General features: G+C 41.4%; 1 protein-coding gene across 5 annotated transcripts in view; it reads right to left on the reverse strand.

Moving 5' to 3' along the window:
- Positions 1–18,982, reverse strand: part of LOC137655690 (carboxylic ester hydrolase-like) — a 156,579-nt gene that overhangs the window by 60,113 nt on the left and 77,484 nt on the right. For all 5 annotated transcript variants that reach the window (XM_068389656.1, XM_068389654.1, XM_068389655.1 and 2 more), the window contains exons 5-6: positions 16,476–16,661; positions 6,963–7,156 (exon numbers count right to left, since the gene is read on the reverse strand). In XM_068389656.1, the coding sequence (XP_068245757.1) occupies positions 6,963–7,156; positions 16,476–16,661 (380 nt within the window). The remainder of the gene's footprint in view (positions 1–6,962; positions 7,157–16,475; positions 16,662–18,982) is intronic.

Consider the following 18,982-nt stretch of genomic DNA (forward strand, 5'->3'; position numbering starts at 1 on the left):
CTGTAAACAAACCTCAGAAACGGTTGGGAATCCGGGTGTATAGGAATGTGGAAGTACGCATCTCGTAGGTCGAGAGAGACCATCCAGTCTCCCTCTCTGACCGCTGCTAAGACGGACTTCGTGGTCTCCATCGTGAATTTTGTTTTTGTAACAAAAACGTTGAGCGCACTGACGTCTAGCACTGGCCTCCAACCTCCTGTATGCTTTGGGACTAGGATGAGACGGTTGTAAAACCCCGGTGACTGAAGGTCCGAGACTTTCACCACCGCTCCCTTCTCTAGCAACAGACACACTTCTTGATTTAGGGCTTGTCTCTTTGACTCCTCTCGGTACCTGGGAGAGAGGTCTATGGGAGTTGTTACTAGAGGAGGTTTGCGTACAAACGGTATTTTGTACCCCTCTTTGAGCAACAGAACAGACTCTTGGTCTGCACCCCTCTTCTCCCAGGCCTGCCAGAAGCTCTTCAATCTGGCACCTACCGCTGTCTGAGGCTGTGGGCAGTCAGACTCTGCCACGGGAGGACTTGGCTCCTCTCTTCTTACCTCTCTTTCCCTCGGCACGAGAGCCACCACTGCTGGGAGCTCTGCCACGAAAGGGCGGGATAAATCTAGACGCAGGAGTCTCGATCCTGGGTCTCACAGCAAAGGATGAAGAAGGAGCCCCTTTGCGAGCAGAGGACGCCATCAGGTCATGTGTGTCCTGCACAAGCGAAGCCGCTATATCCTTAACCAGCTGTTGTGGAAACAAAGCCGCTGATAAGGGAGCAAATAGCAGTTCCGATCTCTGACAGGGAGTAACTCCTGCCGAAAGGAAAGAGCAAAGGGTTTCTCTCTTCTTTAAGACTCCCGACGTAAAGGTGGAGGCGAGCTCATTGGAGCCATCGCGGATGGCTTTGTCCATACAGGACATGATAAGTAAGGAAACATCTTGGTCGGCAGACGAGATCTTCCTACTTAATGCTCCTAATGACCAGTCAAGAAAGTTAAACACTTCAAAGGCCCTGTATACGCCTTTAAGTAGATGGTCAAGGTCCGAGGAGGACCAACAAATCTTCGAGCGTCTCATGGCCAGGCGACGGGGAGAGTCTACGAGGCTTGAGAAGTCACCCTGGGCAGAGGCAGGGACTCCCAAGCCGAGAACTTCTCCCGTGTCATACCAGACGCTCGATCTAGAAGCAAGCTTAGAAGGTGGGAAGGCAAAGGCCGTCTTCCCCAAACTCCTCCTGGTATCCAACCAGTCGCCTAGAAGACGTAAAGCCCTCTTAGAAGAGCGAGAAAGCACTAGCTTAGTAAAGGCTGGCTTGGTAGCAGCTAAGCCTAGAGCAAACTCAGACGGAGGCGAACGAGGAGCAACAGCAACAAAGTGATCTGGAAAAAGCTCCTTGAAAATCAACATGATCTTCTTAAAATCCATCGAAGGAGGAACAGTCTTAGGTTCATCTACATCTGAAGGATTATCATCAGGATGAGGATCAGCAACGTCCTCATCTGAAGGAGCTTCGTCCGACAACTGATGAGTCTCAAGCAAGGGAGAGACCTGCCTTGGTGGCAATGCTTGACAAGCAGGGTCCACACGCACGGGAGCATCAGTAGCCGTCCAGGACGCTACGTCATGTAACTGCTTAACAGACTGACTAGCAACAACAACAGGAGCGGGAGGACGCTCGACGTCAACTCGAGACTGCCTTGACTGCCTAGACTGAGCAGTCAAAACAACTCTTGACTGCGGTGCTTGACGCTCAACGTCAAAACAAGTCAACTTCGCTGGTTGGCGAACGTCCTGAACGTCAACACGAGCATGCGGCAGCGGCTGAACGTCCACAAGCGGCTGAAAGTCAACACGGGACTGCAACGAGTGAGGCTCTACAAAACGTGACTGACGTGACTTTGTAACGTCAACGTCAACAGGACGAGCAAAGGCTCGTTTGGGCGGCTGACGGCCAGGATCTCGATCAGCTAAGCGGCGAGGATCATCGTGAACCTGCTCAGCAGAATAGTCCTCCATAAGAGAGGCAAGCTTATTCTGCATGTCTTGCAGTACAACCCATTTAGGATAAACGGGAATGGGTGCGGTAAGAGACGAGGGTAACGTCTGTGACTGCAAAACATTGCCTACACTAAGACTCTCGGAGCCTGTGTTACGCTTCTGTTTAGGCGGCGAGCAGTCTTCCGATGACTGCACAGAGTCAGAGCTGTCCCAATGGCTACAACCAGGATGCTAGACCTGTCCTGAAGGGACTGACTTTCGCTTTAAGGGTCTCGAAACCTTGCTCCACGGTTTCTTACGCGATAAGCCTTCGGATGACGAGGAGAAAACTGTTTCGCTCATCTTATGGTAGGGGAGGTCTTGACGAGACACGCCTGAAACCATAGAGGGAACGTCTGTTCGTTGGTTAAAGCCTCTCGAACCCATAAGTCCTACGACATTACTTCTCCCTGGGGCATGGGAGCTTGCAAGAGGTCTCGGACTAGGCGAACGACAGGCACGAACAGACGAACCCTCGGTCGCAACACTGATAACACTTTGCGCACTAATCACTTTCTCCCCACGATTTTCTAATGTGGCACTCTGACACTTTAACTCTTTTACATCCGCCATGAGTTGATTACGGTCCGTAGCTAACGACTCAACTCTCTCGCCCAAAGCTTGAATGGCACGTAACATATCCCGCATTGATGGTTCATGAGTGCTAGTAGAGGGTTCAGGCACAACTACTACTGGGGAAGGATTAGGTTCAGGGGCATGGGAGGAGGAAATTTCTAACGATCTAGAGGAACTTCTCCTCACCCTATCTCTCTCTAGCTTACGAGAATACTTGTCAAACTCAAGCCAATCGAATTCCGAAAGGACCACGCACTCATCACACCGATCTCCTAATTGACAGGTTTTACCCCGACAATTAGAACACACAGTATGTGGGTCGAGAGAGGCCTTTGGAAGACGTTTATTACAATCCCTAGCATTACATTTACGAAATTTAGGAATTGGAGAAGGGTCAGCCATTTTGAAAAGTCAAAGAAAGTCCAAAAACAATCCAAAGTCATCAACAATTAAATCTGTCCAAAAAAGAGTTCAAGAGTTTAAGTTGAAGATAAAACACCTGCACTGCGAAAGCTCAAACCAAAAAGAAGTACTTCACCAAGACTGTTGAAAAACTCCAGGTTAACAGCGAGTAATGGAATCAACTTGTCGATCAGACCGACAGAGAAGAACTGGAGCTGTTTACATGTATATGCGGTATCTGGCCGATAGTTGGCGCTGGTGGGCACACCCGCAACCTTCATAGCGATCGCTCGCGAGTTTTTGTGTTTTTCTGTCGAGCCGCCGGAGACGTCAGCTATTATATATTCACCGGCTAAGTTAAATATTTAAAAATACGTATTTGGTGTTGGTGTGTGGTTCAAGTTTAAGTTTTGTCAGGTGTTTTTTTTTTTTTGTTGGTTTTATTTGAATGGTATTACATTTTTTGCATATTTAATATTAAGTTTGATTAGTTTTAAGTATTTTGATTGTGGATGCTTTTGGTATTAATTATTTTAGTTTGTAAGGAAATATAGCTTTAAGGTTATGTTTTGTTTCAATTTTCCTTCTGTCCAAGAGTCCAGTTGATAAAGTAAGGGGAAAGTTTGTGTTGCAGAGACAATTGTCTGGTAGAGTGATTCAGGGTGTGGGGGTTGTTGCAACATCCCACCACACTTTCAAGTGAAGAACCTATGTAAGCCTACATTCAAATACTAACCCTAAAAATGTAGCTTCACTTATACATGGGATCCATTGACCTTTGATGTATATATCCAGGTCTGGATGTACAACCTGAATAAGACAGTATGGACAACAACAGGTTTGCTTGTCGAAAACTTAAATCCATTCATATCAGCTCACTGGATAATTTTTTCAATTGAGAGTTATAATTTTCCCTCAACCATTGCCATTCTAGCTCCAGCAAATGATTTAGAGATCATCTACATATATACAGTAGTTGAGAGAATATCTTGGGGAATGACCGAGGATATCCCATTAATGGCTAATGCAAGTAAGGTTACACTCAGCAAACTACCCTGGGAACTACTTCTTAACATTTCTTCTCCAACAGAGTTTTACCTACTCTAACTTGAAAATATCTATGTGATACAAATGCTTGAATGAACAAAGGTAGCTCTCCTCTCAATTCAAAATTATGAATGGTTTTAAGTATACCATATCTCCATGCAGTATCATATGCCTTTTCAAGGTAAAAAAGACTGTTACATGGTGCTGTTTGGAAGCAAAGGCTTCACAAATAGAGGATTCCAGTCGTAACAACACATCAGTTGTCGAGTGCATTTTTCTAAAACCACAATAGATAGGTGATAAAATACCTTTCTTCTCCATGTACTACACCAGTCTTACATTGACCATCTTCTCCATGATCTTACATAAGCAAGATGTCAATGCAATTGGTCAATAGTTTGCTGCTAAAAACTTATCCTTACGGGATTTTAAAAAACGCTAAAATAATGGCTAGATAACAAACATTTGGATAACTATGATTATGCCATACTCTGTAAATAATGCTTAGAATAAATAACTCAGTATTTACAGGTACATGTTTAAGCATTGCATATGGAATGTCATTGGGTCCAGGGGCTGTATCATCGCACGTAGCAATTGTGGAATCAAATTCCTTTTTATTAAAAAGAGCATTGTAAGATTCCTCCTTTTCTGTTGTGAAATGTAACAATATTCGTTCTTCAATGCTTCTATAGTGATAACCAGGAATGTAACACACTTGCACGATACAGTGGAGTAATGTTCAGCCAAGCATTGCAGCATTGCTAACTTCAGTTGCTCCAGTCATATAGTGACCATTTACCCTCAACACAGGTGGTGGGTTGGGGGTAAATTTGCCTGCTATCTTTTTCACTTTCCTCCATACAGATGGTGGTGTTTTACTATTGATAGAGGAAACAAATGATGACAAGACTGGCACCTAGCTTCTTTCATTGCACGATGGAACTGTGCTCTACATTTCTTATATATTATCAAGTTCTCCTTGTATGGTGCCTATGCAATCGAGTCAAAGATTTTCTTATTCACACGGCAGTTAGTTCTGAAGACCCACCAGGGAACTGGTTGCCATTTGAATAACCCTGTGGTTTTTGGAATTTTATGGACTCCTGCTGTATGAAGAGTTCCATTCAGTAAGTCTATGGCATCATTTACACTTTCAAATTGTGCTGCATACCCTTCAATTTCACTTGGCTCACAAAATTTATTCCAGTATGCCTTGTCAAGGTTCCATCATGGCGATCTCTGTAAAGGTGCATTATTGTTTGTATTTATAATAATTGGAGCATGATCAATAGTATGTCAATCACCTAATGTTCTCCATTCAAAACTAAGAAGGCAGTTAGAGCTTGCAACTGAAAGGTCAGTGCATGAAAGGGTACCTGTCTGAACGTGAAAGTGTGTGGGTTCTCCTGTGTTAAGGAAGCCCACATCTTCATTTTCCACAATTGATGAAATATTATTGCACCTTGTGTTTGCTAAACCATCGCCCCATAAAGGATGTCTACCATTCAAATCCCCCAGTAAGAGAAAAGGTTGAAGGAGTTGTTGAATCACCTCTACTAAATTATCATATGAGATATTGTCATTTGGAGGCAAGTAAAGAGAACAAAAGATGTAATTTCTTCCTATATCAATCTGTACAACCTTTGCCTGCAGAGGTATACAAATAAAAAATAAGTCCAATGGCCAGAAAAATTAAGACGGAGAGACATGAATGTCTACTCTCACTGAGCCAAAAATTAACATTGGTTACTCAGCCAAGATGTGTGAGTGAGCAGGGTAGCAAACTACCCCACGCCAATCTCCCAAACTCATCCCGCTAACTAGCAGGTGGGTAGTTAACCCTCGCTAGTCTTATGGTTCGTCTTTCAGCTTCGCTGAAAGTAATATCCCTTATAAATAGCATTGGTTTGTATTATTGTTGGAATAACTGATATATTGTGCTGGATTTTGTCTACTTATAAACAATATTACGTACTTCATTGTTAACTTTTATTTGTACAGTCAGAATATTTTGTAGCCTACAATGGAGTTTTAGTAAGGATCTGCTACTCTTAAAAGTCAGCAAACTTTGAAATGGTATCCTAATCCTATGACTTCATCACTAGTACTCGCTCTCTCTTATCCACGTTCATAATTTTGATGTCATTATATTTTTGTAATTATCTAAGACCAATGGATGATATATCTTGAAGGTTAAACAAATTCTTACTTCTAATAACTTGGTCTGTCAAAGCAGAAATCCTTTTTTTTTTTTAGATCAAAATACAGACCTAAATTTTTAACTTTTAACCATAAATTCAGCTTTATTTAACATTCTGATGCATAAAATTTCAACATTTACTGTAAGATTAAGTTTATTCCAAATCGAGGTATCAAATGCCCTATCTAATTTCTTAGAAACGGTACTGAAATTATCTGCACACACAATTTGCTAGAAACCTCCCCTGTCCTATGCATATCGTAAAACTAGCTAAATTACGGTGCAATATTAAATCCCTCCCAATTTTTGTAATCTCAAGAGGTATCTTTTCTTTCTGCATTTATCCTTGAGGATAAATTCCTTCTAAAAATCTGTCTGCTAAGTTGGAAAGGCTTCACTTACGAATAACTGCTTGTTAATTAATCCAAAACACTCTGGCTGCAGCAGCACCACCTGCTGCTGTGTGCATTCTTAAAAATGTAATTGATAAGACCAAAACTTATCAATTTCCTTTCATACCTATTTAAAATGGTGATGGCTTCGGTGTCTTTTTGGGCTACTGTATTTTGATGTGTAAATCCCTAGTCTGATATGTGAATGGTAAAATAACTCAACAAAAATACAATAACGCATCTAAAATTCTCAAGTCTTGCGAATCCATAATTATAATCATTAGTTTTTTAATTATATAAAAAAATCAGCTACTAACCTCCATTAACATTTGAACAACATTCAACAGCTCAAAGACATCAGTTTCTTGAAAGCATTTCACCATGAGGTCTGGATCGTATGATGGGCACTTCACAACATTAGCAACCATAAGGTTAAAACGATGCTCGTGCTTCATGTACGCCCATGGTGCAAGTGGCGATCCAGAAAACGAAATCACGCCATGGAACAACCCTGAAATTCAGTTACAAAATTTACTTAAACTTCCAAGATTGATACTTCATTACAAATAAAAAGGGAATGCTCAGACTTGCAATAAAAATAATAAGCCCATTGCAAAAACATATAATTTGAAAGAAGTCAATACCCTGAGATTACTTGGTATACTTAAATGAATTAAATCTTCCACAGCAGAAAAAAGTGCACATTTTGTTACTTTCATGCTAAATGTTCAATATCTCCAGTGACAAAATGTTTTATATCCTAATTAACAATATAAATGTAACTAAGAAATTATTTTGGCATGAAAAGAAATAACAGATCTATAGTACGTGAAATGTGGAAGGGAAAACAGAATCTGTAAATGAAACTCTTCTTTAAAATATAAAACGTGAAATATGAATTTACACTTAAAAAAGGTAAATAAGATTTAAAAGGCTTATCTTATCCATGCACTTATGTTTAAGAATTTTTCTTTTTAAAGATAAAACCTGATTTCTTACTTCATCATCATTCCCCTCAAAATTAATTCCAATGGACTAAATTTCAGGGACATTAAAACAATTCTGCATGATTCATACCATCATATTTAGTTGCTGGTTATGATAATAAAAAGGGATTTTGACGAAGGAAAAATCTATTTCTGGGGAGAGACCTGTGATGCCCGGTGAAAGTCCTTCTTTTCTAATATAAATCTTCCAAATATACTAGAGAAAGATAAAAGCATGGAATGCAGAGGTTACAACCCTCGCGCGAGCACCTTGTTGGTGTCGTATATCTAACAAGGGCGTGTGTAAACCACTATTCACAGGCTGTCTTCCATTTAGATAATCCCTTCATCAAAGGGGAGGGCCGTGACAGGCCCTAGAGAATACAGTTGGGTTACCCTACCGACACCTACCACTTGCGCTCACCAGGTCATCCTTCTGATTTTGGACTTGCTCGCAAGTTGAGATTGTTTTTGCACAGTGTTTTTCGAAGTTTCTCATTATTTCAACATGACTGACGTTGCTACTTCACCCTTACCAATGTTAAGTACCATAGTTTGTTTTGCCAGCTTATTGCAGTACCGGGTTTTTGTTCTGTTTCCAGTATGGTGGTTTTTAGTTTTGGAAGCGATTGTCCTGTCGAGGTATCGGCAGCCATTTTGGGTTATGTTCGCTTCGGTATATTTTCAAGTTATTATTGCCCATCTGGTACTCTGTCATCTAGGTTATATCACTTACGTTTTATGACCATTGGTATTATCATTGATTATTATTAGTTTTTACTATGGTATTTATTTGCTTGCAAGTCCAATTTGGACCTACGAAGAATAGCGATTTAAAGAATAGCGATTTAGTCTGTTAGTTTTGTACTCGCCTCAGGAAGGCTCGATTTAGACTATATCCTTGTTTATTTGTTACGTTGTCGTTATTCTTCGTTCTTGGTTATTACAATTACTAAGAAAAAAGCAATCAATTTTATTATTTTTCTTATATTGTGTGATGTTAGTTTTTAATTATGTAACCTTGAGAGCGAGAGCATAGAGTGCTCGTTTCCTGTTCTACAGATAGGAGTTATCCCTTCTCTCGTTTTCTTTATTAGCTCGAGTAAGAGAGGTGAATTTCCCGTTTTCCGTTTTGATACGATCACGAGTTATTCAGGCCTCCTCTTATTATCCGAGTTGATGATAGTACGTTTAATGTTATACACGTTTTATTGATGTGGTTACTGTTAATATAGCTAGCACTATTAATAGGTACGTTAGTGTATGAGTCATTAATTGGGGTCGTTTTATGCCGACATCCTTAGCTCCGCCTTGAGTTATACTCCGCTATAATGGATACTCATTAGGTGAGAACTAGTCAGATATTTGGAGTGCAACGGTGAAATCCGGCACTCAGACTCCGGCTGAGGCCTTTTGCACACGAACCTTTGTCATGTTTGATCACAATTACACTATTGCGGCCCCTATTCACAGGCTGACTTCCATTTAGATAATTCCTTCATCAAAGGGAAGGGCCGTAACAGAGGCCCTAGCTACCTTACCTGAGCCACTCTACCGACGCCCGACACTAGCGACATCTGTACTTCACCCTTCTGTTGGACTTCGTAAGCGCCGTATTCTTCATTTTTATGCTGCTTGGTTTTTCACTGTTTCGTGAAGTTTTTCATCATGGCCGAAGCTCTTCTTGCTCCTGCACCAGGGGCCGCAGAGGACCGGGAGCTAAGGGAGCCCAAGGGAGGGCAGGGAACACCCAAGAGGGGGGAGAACCCCTGTAGACAGAATGCATCCAGTGGTTAACCCCATAGGACACTATGAAGGGTATACGTACCAGAGCGGACTGCACACAGGAGCTCAAGGTAGCCCTATCACTCCACCCTAAGGAGGAGTTGTAGGACAGGGGACAGATGGGTATAGACTAACCTAAGTATAGGCTAGGCCATACAAGAGATAGGTGGGGAGGGGAGAAGAGAAGGGTCTTCTGTGGAGGAGGTTCTGTACCAGAGCGGCCACCAAGGAAGGGAGGACACTCCCTAGCCTAAGGTAAGGCAGCCTGTCTGAAAACGGTGCATGGGTATCGTTTCAGCAAGGTACAGAACTAACCTCTCCAAAACCTAACCTAGAGCAGGGATGTTACACCCTGAACTAGGAAGGATGGAAGACGTATCGCTATTGCAGGGAAGGTCGGAGACCTAGCCCCAGCAATAGAGGAAGGACTAGCTGTTCCTCATTCTCGGACGCAACCCTAAGGGGGGATCATTCCCTTAGGGAGGACAGAGAAGCGATATAATACTCTGATATGAGCTTGATCCCCTTACGTGGTAGGGGGAGCAAGGCTACACAGAGGGGATGCCCTAAGGCAGGGGATGAAGGAAGCATATAGGGGTCCTACTTGTAGGTTAGGTTAGAAAGACACACTATCTAACCTGTCCCTTATATGGTCCCTGAAGGCGAAAACACTTGCATCACAGTCAATAGTATTGTAAAATAATGCCACTATCTTCATAAATAAACCTAGGATCACTGATAAATATCATGCATGAACACTGATATAGGCGCTCTGGCCTAGGGGCTATACTAGCCAACTGGTATGGGGTCAGTTGATGACCGATAATAAAGCGTCAAAACACGATATAAAAGTTCCTAGCTATGAAGACTAAATAACTAATAGTATCGATTAGTTAATGAGGCCGGAAAATGCTGTTGAGGCTATCTAAATAAGGCATGCAAAACAACAGTGACGCCATAAAAGGCCGGTCCGGTCGAGGCACAGCTCTGCCACAAAACATCAAATATCTCGAAAAGTAAAAGTTACTTTACGGTCAGAGCTTATTTAAACAATACTGGAACCTTGTACTCAACTTTCCAGAAGAAGGCGAGGCCGAGGGTAGAGACATGGCTAAGATGCAAGTCGATAAAGATCACACAGGGAAAAGTCCGACTAGTAAGGCAAGCTACTAAATGAAGGATGAGGACGGACGTGACGTCATTTAGCAATGGCGCCCGTTAGTTTACGTCTCGAGTACCAAAAGTAGCCACGGACGAGATTAGCTGTGGAACAGCTCCCCAGCTATTCTCCGTCCCTCCATATCGAAGTGTTAACTCTGTATGGGGTGCAGATAGCTATGTGGCGCGTTAATACATGCGTCCCCTGTTGATATACGATGTCTTAAAGGGAAACCTTTAGGATACTCGCTCCAGAAGCTAGAATTCTGTGATAACCTGTGGTTAAATTCTCTGGGAATATCTTAGTAGTTATATACCCAAGGAAGCTACCAAAAAGGAACCTTCCATCAGGACGCCATGGCTATCTCACCCAAAAATAGATTTTTCGCTTCGCTCAAAATCCGTTGTTTTTGACAGATTTTTTAGTACCGGGCTAGTGTTAACTTAATTCTTTTTAGTGTTTTTAGTTGATTGAATATAGGATTTAGGCATTAAGCCAAGCACTGGGGGATCAAAGGCCATTCAGCGCTATATAACGAAAATCATTCAATCATATCTGTACACTCACACCATTTTTAGTGTTTTTAGTGCGACCGGCTTTTTGCCTTCCACGGCGTTGGCAGCCATTGTTATTGTTTACGTTATTACGTCTCTGTTATCTTGTTTTGCCCGTTTGGTACTTTTGTCACTTAGGTTCATTATCTTTTATATACTCCTGGCAGTGTGCCATATATTTTTATAGTTTGAACCATATTTCATTAATCTTGGTACTTTTTATCACTTACGAGTCCATATTCTAGGCGAACGAAGAATAGCGTTCGGGGCTTTATTATAGTTGAGTTATTACCTTTTGGACAAGAGATGGTAATAAGTGCTAGCTTCTTTAAAAAGAAAGATAAAAATAAGTATACATGGGTAAGAGTGGCAAATGGAAGAGTAGTAGAAAGGGCATTAATGGATTATGTGTTGATAACTAAAAGAATGTTTGGAAGATTGAAAGACGTGTTTAGGGGTATGGCTAATGGTATGTCTAATCATTTTTTGGTGGAAGGAAAATTAGTTGTAGCAAAAGAGTGGGGGAATAGAGTAGGTGGATGTAAAAGGGAGGTAGTGAGGGTTGAAGAGCTAATAAAACCGGGGGTAAAAAGTAAATATCAGGAAAGGTTGAAAATGGCATATGACGAGGTGAGAGTAAGAGAAACTGGTAATTTAGAGGAGGAGTGGAAGTTAGTGAAAGAAAATTTTGTTGGGATTGCAAGTGATGTATGTGGCAAGATGGTTGTTGGAGACAGCATGAGGAAGGGCAGTGAATGGTGGAATGAAGGAGTGAAGGTAAAAGTGGAAGAGAAAAAGAGGGCTTTTGAAGAATGGCTGCAGAGTAATAGTATAGAGAAGTATGAAAAGTATAGAGAGAAAAATGTGGAAGTAAAGCGCAAGGTACGTGAGGCAAAGAGGGCAGCTGACCTGAGGTGGGGTCAGGGATTGGGTCAGTCATATGAAAAGAATAAGAAGAAGTTTTGGAAAGAAGTGAAGAGAGTAAGGAAGGCTGGCGCAAGAATTGAAGAGACAGTGAAAGATGGATATGGAAGGTTGTTAAAAGGAGAGGAGGCAAGGAAAAGGTGGGCGGAATATCTTGAAAGTTTGCTGAATGTTGAGGATAATAGGGAGGCAGATATAATTGCTGTTCCAGGTGTTGAGGTGCCAGTGATGGGAGATGAGAATGAGACAGAGATTACAATAGATGAAGTGAGGAGAGCACTAGATGAAACGAGAGTAGTAAAAGCATCTGGTATGGATGGTGTGAAAGCTGAGATGTTGAAGGAAGGGGGTGTGACTGTACTTGAATGGTTGGTGAGATTGTTTAATATGTGTTTTGTGTTGTCAATGGTACCAGTAGATTGGGTCTGTGCATGTATTGTACCACTATATAAGGGTAAGGGAGATGTGCATGAGTGTTGTAATTTCAGAGGTATTAGTTTGCTGAGTGTAGTTGGAAAAGTGTATGGTTGAGTATTGATTAATAGGATTAAGGATAAAACAGAGAATGCAATCTTGGAAGTACAGGGTGGTTTTGGAAGAGGTAGGGGTTGTATGAATCAGATTTTTACAGTTAGGCAGATATGCGAGAAATATTTAGCAAAAGGTAAGGAGGTGTATGTTGCGTTTATGGATCTCGAGAAAGCATATGATAGAGTTGATAGGGAAGCAATGTGGAATGTGATGAGGTTATATGGAGTTGGGGGAAGGTTGTTGCAAGCAGTGAAAAGTTTCTACAAAGGTAGTAAAGCATGTGTTAGAATAGGAAATGAAGTGAGTGATTGGTTTCCGGTGAGAGTGGGGCTGAGACAGGGATGTGTGATGTTGCCGTGGTTGTTTAACTTGTATGTTGATGGAGTGGTGAGAGAGGTGAATGCTCGAGTGCTTGGACAAGGATTAAAACTGGTAGGCGAGAATGACCATGAATGAGAGGTAAATCAGTTGTTGTTTGCAGATGATACTGTACTGGTAGCAGACACAGAAGAGAAGCTTGACCGACTAGTGACAGAATTTGGAAAGGTGTGTGAGAGAAGGAAGTTGAGAGTTAATGTAGGTAAGAGTAAGGTTATGAGATGTACGAGAAGGGAAGGTGGTGCAAGGTTGAATGTCATGTTGAATGGAGAGTTACTTGAGGAGGTGGATCAGTTTAAGTACTTGGGGTCTGTTGTTGCAGCAAATGGTGGAGTGGAAGCAGATGTACGTCAGAGTGAATGAATGTTGCAAAGTGTTGGGGGCAGTTAAGGGAGTAGTAAAAAATAGAGGGTTGGGCAGGGAGTTCTATATGAGAAAGTGATTGTACCAACTGTGATGTATGGATCGGAGTTGTGGGGAATGAAAGTGATGGAGAGATAGAAATTGAATGTGTTTGAGATGAAGTGTCTAAGGAGTATGGCTGGTGTATCTCGAGTAGATAGGGTTAGGAACGAAGTGGTGAGGGAGAGAACGGGTGTAAGAAATGAGTTAGCAGCTAGAGTGGATATGAATGTGTTGAAGTGGTTTGGCCATGTTGAGAGAATGGAAAATGGTTGTCTGCTAAAGAAGGTGATGAATGCAAGAGTTGATGGGAGAAGTACAAGAGGAAGGCCAAGGTTTGGGTGGATGGATGGTGTAAAGAAAGCTCTGGGTGATAGGATGATAGATGTGAGAGAAGCAAGAGAGCGTGCTAGAAATAGGAATGAATGGCGAGCGATTGTGACGCAGTTCCAGTAGGCCCTGCTGCTTCCTCCGGTGCCTTAGATGACCGCGGAGGTAGCAGCAGTAGGGGAGTCAGCATTATGAAGCTTCATCTGTGGTGGATAATGTGGGAGGTTGGGCTGTGGCACCCTAGCAGTACCAGCTGAACTCGGTTGAGTCCCTGATTAGGCTGAAGGAACATAGAAAGTAGAGGTCCCCTTTTTGTTTTGTTTCATTGTTGGTGTCGGCTACCCCCCAAAATTGGGGGAAGTGCCTTGGTATATGGATGGATGGATTACCTTTTGGTGCTATTATATTTTCGCCTGTTTCACTCTTTTGCGTTCTCGTTTCGCTATTCTTCGTTCCTTCCTATTTATGTTTTGTTTTGATCATGGACTATTATGTGTATTTTATTTAAGGTTCGTTTTAGTTTTTGCCGTAGAAACCACGAGAGAGAGAGGCTGGAGTTCCCGTTTTCTGTTCATCCAGTCACGTGTCTCCCTCTCTCTCTCTCCCATTCATTTTAGTTATCCATAGTACGAGAGGCTGGAGTTCCCGTTTTCTGTTCATACAATCACGGGTGGTTCCTCTCTCTCTCTCTCTCTCTCCCCTTGCGGGAATTACGCATTAATTTTATTATTTACTGTTTTCCTATGGTTACTTTTAATTTATTTGTCACTAGTGTTTGCTAAATAGGTCCTGTCATGTGTGAGTCTATTGTATTGGTTTTTTGGCTGGCCCAGAGCCACCATTAGTTCCCCCTCCCCTTGTTCCATCCTCTCCCCGCTACGGCCTTGGGAGCTGGGTCTGAACCTCTATCCAACTCCGCCATGAGTTCCATACCATGAGCCGGGAACGCGTACCTTTCCTGTTATTCTTGTGCACTCCTCCGGCAGGGTTTCGTCCCCTCGGCGGTCCCTTGCACTTGGACTCCGGCTTCGGCTCTCCCCACACGACTTATTCTTCATCCCTCTGGGAGTTCTCCTTCAGAGTTCTTTCGTAGTACCAAGTGTAAAGAAGGACCCTTTTCACCGGGCGTCACAGGTATCTCCCCAGAAATAGATTTTTCCTTTGTCAAAATCCCTTTACTCCTTTAAATCCTTAGGAAAGACACTTGAGTAAGGTTTAACAAGGCCATTAAGTTTGTGATATAGATTTTCTCACAAAAAAAATACATCAAAACATAGTCCCTTCAGAGAAGTCCAAATCCTTCAGTGGCACTGTTCCAAGCTTGTAACCTGAGAACACTTCAAACTTAAAAGAAGCACTCTGCAACATTATCTGGGTAACCAGTCAATAGGGTCTAGACACTGACTGCACTTAAAGTTTGACTGTCCCTGAACTTCTTCTGTCACTTTGTGCTCTCTTGTTTCTGGGGACGAATATATGAAATGTTATTCATGGAAAATGTCACTATGAAAGGAGGCAATTACTCTAAGATGAGAAAATGCCTGTCAGTGATAAGCATCATTATGTAATAAAAAAATATTTAAGAGTAAATGGTATTCAGCTTCAAACATTATTTCATCACATGTTCTACTTATTCTTGTCTCAAATAGTGTGATCCTACATTCATATCTCGAGGAAAAATATTACAATCAAGAAATAATCATATATACAGTCTATATAAGAGTGTGGTTTGCTTACAACACCATTAGAACCATGACACCAACAACTACAGTCTAGAAGACGAGTGAGTCATCTGTTATATCAGCAAGTTTCTCAACTGGGGGCACAATAAAAGTTGCTCTGACTTAAGCAAAATTCTCAGTAGGTACTTTCTTTATCTTCATAGTTCCAAACTGGGTGAAGGGCGTGCTGCCAGTTACCAGTTAGGAAAAACAGAAAATATATTGCAGATTACTTACGACATTTCAAGAGGGACTTAAGGCTACTAAGTATAAAAAAAATTAATAAAGTTTTTCACACAAAACATTATTAAACCAGTGTACCTGTGTGCCACTCGTACTCAAACGGCCCCAATGGGAAGACATTCGAGCAGAATCGGAATGGTGAGATTGATACGGGGGAGAAAGTCGGAGAGTCTTCTTCCCATTCAAGGCTGACTTCAAGGGGAATGAATCTCTTTTAGCCTTCTTTTTCTTCTGTCTGCTAAACCTTAACAACTGGGAGGGTGAATACTCCCTATACACTGGACAAGGAGACTCCTGCGTGCACGGATGGCCTCAGCATGCAGGACAGAGACCATGAGAATCTGTCTCCTTCATCGACATGAAGGTGCCGCACCGGCACCCCTCTGTGCCCGGACAAACACGAAAAGATATAGAAAAGTTTAGCTTTAAGCCAGTTGGGAAATTTTACTGTTTGTTATCGGGTGAGTGAGACATGTTTGCAGTCCACCGAGCCAAATTAAAAAGTAACGGTTAGTCGCTATTTCTGGTGGGAGCAGGTGGCTAGCCCACCGTGCTCCTCCCCCTGCTAACTAGCAGTGGGTAGTTATACCCTGGAAAAAGCTTATCGGCTTGTATTAGCTTCTCCAAAATAAATACTCTACAGTAAAGAGCGGAAGGTGTGTATGTTGCGCCGGAACAACTATGAATTCTATGAATTATTGTTCTATAATTGTAGCCCAACTTGAATCATCACATTTCTTTGTATAACAAACTGTGATCCAACACAGACAAATTTAAAAACAAACCGTGAAATGACAGAGACAAATTTCGTACCAACCTTCTGACAATGGCGACAGCATATGGTATATAGCAGCTGCACCACCAGCATCTTCTCCCGCTAGAATCACTTGATGAGCATTGCCTCCAAATGCGACTACATTTTTCTGGACCCAATTTAGTGCTGCTTGCTGATCCATTAATCCCATATTACCACCGGGGAAGCTTCCTTTTGTCTTCAAGAAGCCTAAATTCGAAAAAAAAAAAAACCGTTGTAGACTTAGCTTCTATTAAAGATGTAATGCGATTAAGATTGGCCCGCATCTAGGCAGACCATGGGTTCTTTGCGTTGGTAGCCCGTAAATTCTATCACCGAAATGCCACTCTTTATATTTGAACCTAGAGAGTGAAATAACAATAGTGTAGTGCCAGTAGTATCAGGTATGTTTTGGAGGACAAGGGATAAACAGCAACTGAAAAACAGATGGTGAAATCAAGAGTTTTAAACAGCCATGAAGAAAAACAGTATGGCCATGAGGAGGTGGGAAGATGATAACAATAACGAAACTTGTGAGGAATATAGACGGATAAAGAGGGATACAGTAAGAATAGTATCGATTGCAAAAGGAGTAGCCAGGAGAGAGTGGTATAAGATTATGGGAGCACTGGAAGGAAAAAGATAATATACAGAATTACAGAAGAGAGAAGAAAAGACAAGCAAGATGTAGGAGAGTTATAAATATAAAAGATAGAAATGGAAATATCTTAAACGAGGAAGAGGAAGTCAAGAGAAGATTGAAAGACTATTTTTCACAACTATTAAATAATGAGAATGAGTATGAAGAACTAGAAAATGTTTACGCATAGAGTGAAGTTGAGAATGCTGTGAAAGGAAAAGTAAACACTGTGACAAGAGAAACGATAGAGATAACTAAGGTGTTGGGAAATCTAGCCAAGGAGTGGATGATAAACATTTAGAAAACATCTTGGATGTAAAGAAACTGCAAGGGGACTGTATTAATGATCTATGTAGGTACTGTACACAGACCTTGCTGGATGTTTCCAGAACTGTGGTGACCTTTCTGGTAGAGGGTTTGTTTACAAGTAGAGGAGTCCATATGATTTGGTATGACTCTGGTATGTTCCCTATGTCTATATAAAAGGCTGATAACTGTCAATACGCCAGTTCTGTTTAGTCATTCAACCAGTCAATTTGTTGTATCCATTTAGTGCTCTCTTTATATTTGTTGCTATATTATAGAAATCTGTGTCTACCAAGATATAACCAACTACATCATACTTTACATAGAACTGCCTGTCATTTCTACATATCCTACCACTCATGCCAATAAACCCCATTTATTAACAGCCTGGGAAGGTATTTTGAGGAGAGGAAATATGTTAAACTGTAGAAACTACAAAGGAATAAAGCTTTAGGAGCCTGTATTCAAGATAATAGAAAGAATATTAGAAACTATCTTTATAGTACGACAAGTCCAAGAGAAGTATCTAGAAGGGAACATAGAGAGTTTATATGTTTTGTCAATCCTGAAAAGGCATATGATAAGGTACCAAAAGGTAAGTCTATTGATCTTTGAGAAATAGAGGACCACCGGAGATGCTAATATGTTTAAAGAGGATGATGTATGAGGGGACAAGAACCACTATACAAACAAAACATGGGGAGACAGAAGCATACCCTGTAGAGGTTGGCCTCCATCAGGGCTTTGTTCTGAGTCTATTGAATTCTTGTTTCTTGTCGTTATACTGTAGACACTTTGCCATCAGAAGTAAGGAACAATGCAGAATTCTGGGAAATGATGTTTGCTGATGATGTAGTTATTATAGCAGACACAAAAGAACTGCAACAAAGGTTTTTTCCATGGAAAGGAGCCAAATAAAGGAAATAATAGTTAGATTACAATGGAAAGCCAGAGCTAATAAATAGTAGTAGAGAAGGGGATGAAGAAGTAAATATTCAAGTGGAAGATGGTACTGTACAGTGTTAAAATATAAAAATAAGTTTAACTACTTATTATAAATAACAACAGAGGAGGGAGGTACTGGAAAAAAACAGTGAGAGAGAATACAAGAAGCATGACAAAAACAGAAAAAAGTAACTGGAGTTGTTTAGACAAGAAAATATCATAATGACTCAAGTTGATGATCTATAAGACAGTTATCCCTCATACTATTATATGGGGTATAAACTTGGGGACTTCAAAGGATAGAGGAAGGACTGTTGAAAAGAAGAGGACTGAGGATGGTGAGATAAATTAGTGGCATATCGCTACTGGAAAGGAGGAAGAGACAAAATATAGGAATGTATGGTACGCGTGAAGTGAAAGATACGGCTAGGGAAGCCCATCTGCTATTATAGCCATGTAGTAAGAAAGGATGAGGTAGAATCAATCAAGAGAACTAAGGACATATCAGCGATTCAGAGGACTGTGAAGCATCAAGGATCTGATGGATGGATAGGGTGAGAGGGGATATGAGGGAGGTGGGAATGAAGGGTGAAGATGTAAGGAATAGAAATAGATGGAAAAAGTTGATTAGGGCGGCAGG

Source organism: Palaemon carinicauda, chromosome 16, assembly GCF_036898095.1.
Source record: "Palaemon carinicauda isolate YSFRI2023 chromosome 16, ASM3689809v2, whole genome shotgun sequence".
Lineage (NCBI taxonomy): Eukaryota > Metazoa > Arthropoda > Malacostraca > Decapoda > Palaemonidae > Palaemon > Palaemon carinicauda.